General features: G+C 53.4%; 1 protein-coding gene across 1 annotated transcript in view; it reads left to right on the top strand.

The window, feature by feature from the left end:
- Positions 1-1,765, top strand: part of LOC104515534 (chromosome unknown open reading frame, human C18orf8) — a gene marked incomplete at its 3' end in the record, with an annotated part of 11,888 nt that extends 10,123 nt beyond the window's left edge. Inside the window, exons 11-15 of the mRNA XM_010159548.1 lie at positions 1-41; positions 375-481; positions 1,143-1,262; positions 1,428-1,505; positions 1,661-1,765. The exon at positions 1-41 is cut by the window's left edge and continues 106 nt beyond it. Coding sequence (XP_010157850.1) covers positions 1-41; positions 375-481; positions 1,143-1,262; positions 1,428-1,505; positions 1,661-1,765 — 451 coding nt within the window. The remainder of the gene's footprint in view (positions 42-374; positions 482-1,142; positions 1,263-1,427; positions 1,506-1,660) is intronic.
- Between the last annotated feature and the right edge of the window lie 577 nt (positions 1,766-2,342).

Below are 2,342 nucleotides of genomic sequence, written 5' to 3'. Positions count from 1 at the left end.
GAAAGAGTGCAAAATGGTTATCCTAGCTGTGTGCTCCCAAAGTAAGTTCACATGCTTTGTCTGTTTCTTGAAAAGTCCAAAACCGCTTATTATTTGTAAGTTGGCTCACAGAGGTTGGCTGGGCTGGCCTTAGATTTGAGATCCCCTCGGAAGCTGGCTTGGCCACGGAAAGCATCACTTGCCTGGGCCAGCCCCAGCTCTAAAGGAATTCACCACGTGGAAGTTCAGCCCCCTCTCATTTAGTTAACAGACATCTGACGTGAGCGGAAGTGTGACTTCAGAGTTCAGAAGCAAGCTCACACCTTTTGTCAAAGGCAGCGTTAAGCCCCTGTTACTTCTCCTCGTAGTTCTTCTTTTTCTTTTTATCGTTTCAGTGCTCAGTGAGCCGGGAAGGGGGTCGCTGGCCGTGATTGCAACTGTATTTGACAAGCTGAATCACGAATACAAGAAGTACTTGGAGGCTGAGCAAAGCTATACTATGGTAAACCACATCAGCTTACAAAGCCGGGGTGACACTGTTTGCGTTTTGGGTTGCAGCGTGGCCAAGGCAAAAGACCCCCCGTCTCCTCAGGAAACACAGACCAACCCCAGGGTCCCGCCCGCTGCAGGCTCACCACGGAAGGTGGGCAGAGAGCCCCAACTTACCCCGCGGGAGATGAGCTATGCAGCGTGGGGGAGGGCTGAGTCACGTACCCCAGTGCTGGAAAGCAGAAAGGGTGGGAGCACAAGGAGCAGTTTGGAACACACAGCGGTCAAGAGTCGTTTCCAACCCACTGTACCCCGCTGCACGACGCAGGCAGCCCTGCTGTAACAGAAGGTAATGGAGCTGCAGCGCTAGTTCATGTAGCACAGCCACGTGCTACAGCTCGCTGTACAGCCAAGGGCCTGTGTCGTGGGAAGCTGGATTTGCCTCCTGGCTGCACAGCACAGCCGCTGCCATGCTCGTCGCTTCTACGGGCGGTTTTAAAGGAGCAGGCTGCGTCCGGTGTCATGCGCCCGCAGATGTTCTGTTACGGAGCAGAGTCACAGGTTTCTGTGTTCCCCGTGGAAAAGAGCCTCTGTCCCAATGAGCCTGATTAAAACAGTGCCACGATGCTACGGGTTGTTGGCTTTTGGGATTTTAAAAGGCTTGCTTGTTCTAGGTGGTAGAAGCAGGCCTGAGCAGAAGTAACCCACTCCTGAAACGCCCAGTCCGCACTCAGGCGGTTATCGACCAGTCTGACATGTACACGCACGTTTTGTCCGTGTTCACGGAGAAGAAGGTAGGTTGGCTGGAAGGGCTGGTTCGGCAGCAGGCTCAGGGCAGCAAGCGGGAGGTGATGGCTGGAAGGAGCCTGCGGAAGGCTTTGTCAGGATTAGGGCATCTCGATGCCCGTTTTTACATGGCTGTCATGAACAGGGGAACCTAACCCTTTTTTCTCATCCAGGAAGCACCTTATAAGTTCACTATAGCAGTCCTGATGGAATACATTCGCTCTCTTAACCAGTTCCAGATTACAGTTCAGGTAAAGTACTTACCTGCTGAGCGCATCACCTCACTCCGTGAAATCACATGGAGTTCCAGACCAGTCCTGGTCATGTGACAGTCTCCCACTACCTTCCAGACTGTAAGAACTGGTGTTCAGACATACCTTTGATGGTCTTCTCTCTGTATTCACAGCACTACCTGTATGAGCTGGTCATCAAAACCCTCGTTCAACACAACTTGTTCTACATGCTCCATCAGTTTCTGCAGTACCACGTGCTCAGTGACTCAAAGCCTTTGGTACGTGAGACAAGGTGCTCCAGTAAGGTAGTGATGGGGGTGGTGTGCTGGGTTCAGCCAGGAAAGAGTTAACTCCTGTTACAGTGGCTGCTAGGAAGCTGTTCCTGGATGCAGGGAGCAGCACTGATAAGTTCTTAGCTGGCGCTGGGGAATGCCTGCACCAGGTTCAAGGTCTTTCTCCACTTCTCACCCTGCAGCTGCATTCCCAGCTCTCGCGGTCTCGCTACAGAGAGTGCTGGGACACACAGTTCAGGCACCTGACCCAAACTGACCAGGGGAGTATTTCATGCCATAGTACGTCATGCTCGGGGCAGAGATGAGGAGGGGGCCCCCCCGGTCCTCTCCCCCCCTGACTCTCTCTGGTTCACTCCCGTACGCCTGCTGATCCTCACCCTGACTCCTGCGTTAGCTGCTTCGCTAACTCCTGTGCTGGCTCGTTCATGGGTGGGTTTGTTTAGTTTTCCTGGCTGTGCTATCGCTGATAGGGTTTGTTTGGAATCTGCTGCGACAGCGCTCAGGCTCCAATCGCTCTGACTCTTGCTTCTCAGCACTCAGTTGTGCACTGGTCAGTGGGTGG

Source organism: Eurypyga helias, unplaced genomic scaffold, assembly GCF_000690775.1.
Source record: "Eurypyga helias isolate BGI_N326 unplaced genomic scaffold, ASM69077v1 scaffold46540, whole genome shotgun sequence".
NCBI lineage: Eukaryota > Metazoa > Chordata > Aves > Eurypygiformes > Eurypygidae > Eurypyga > Eurypyga helias.
This window is presented reverse-complemented; position numbering and strand designations above follow the sequence as displayed.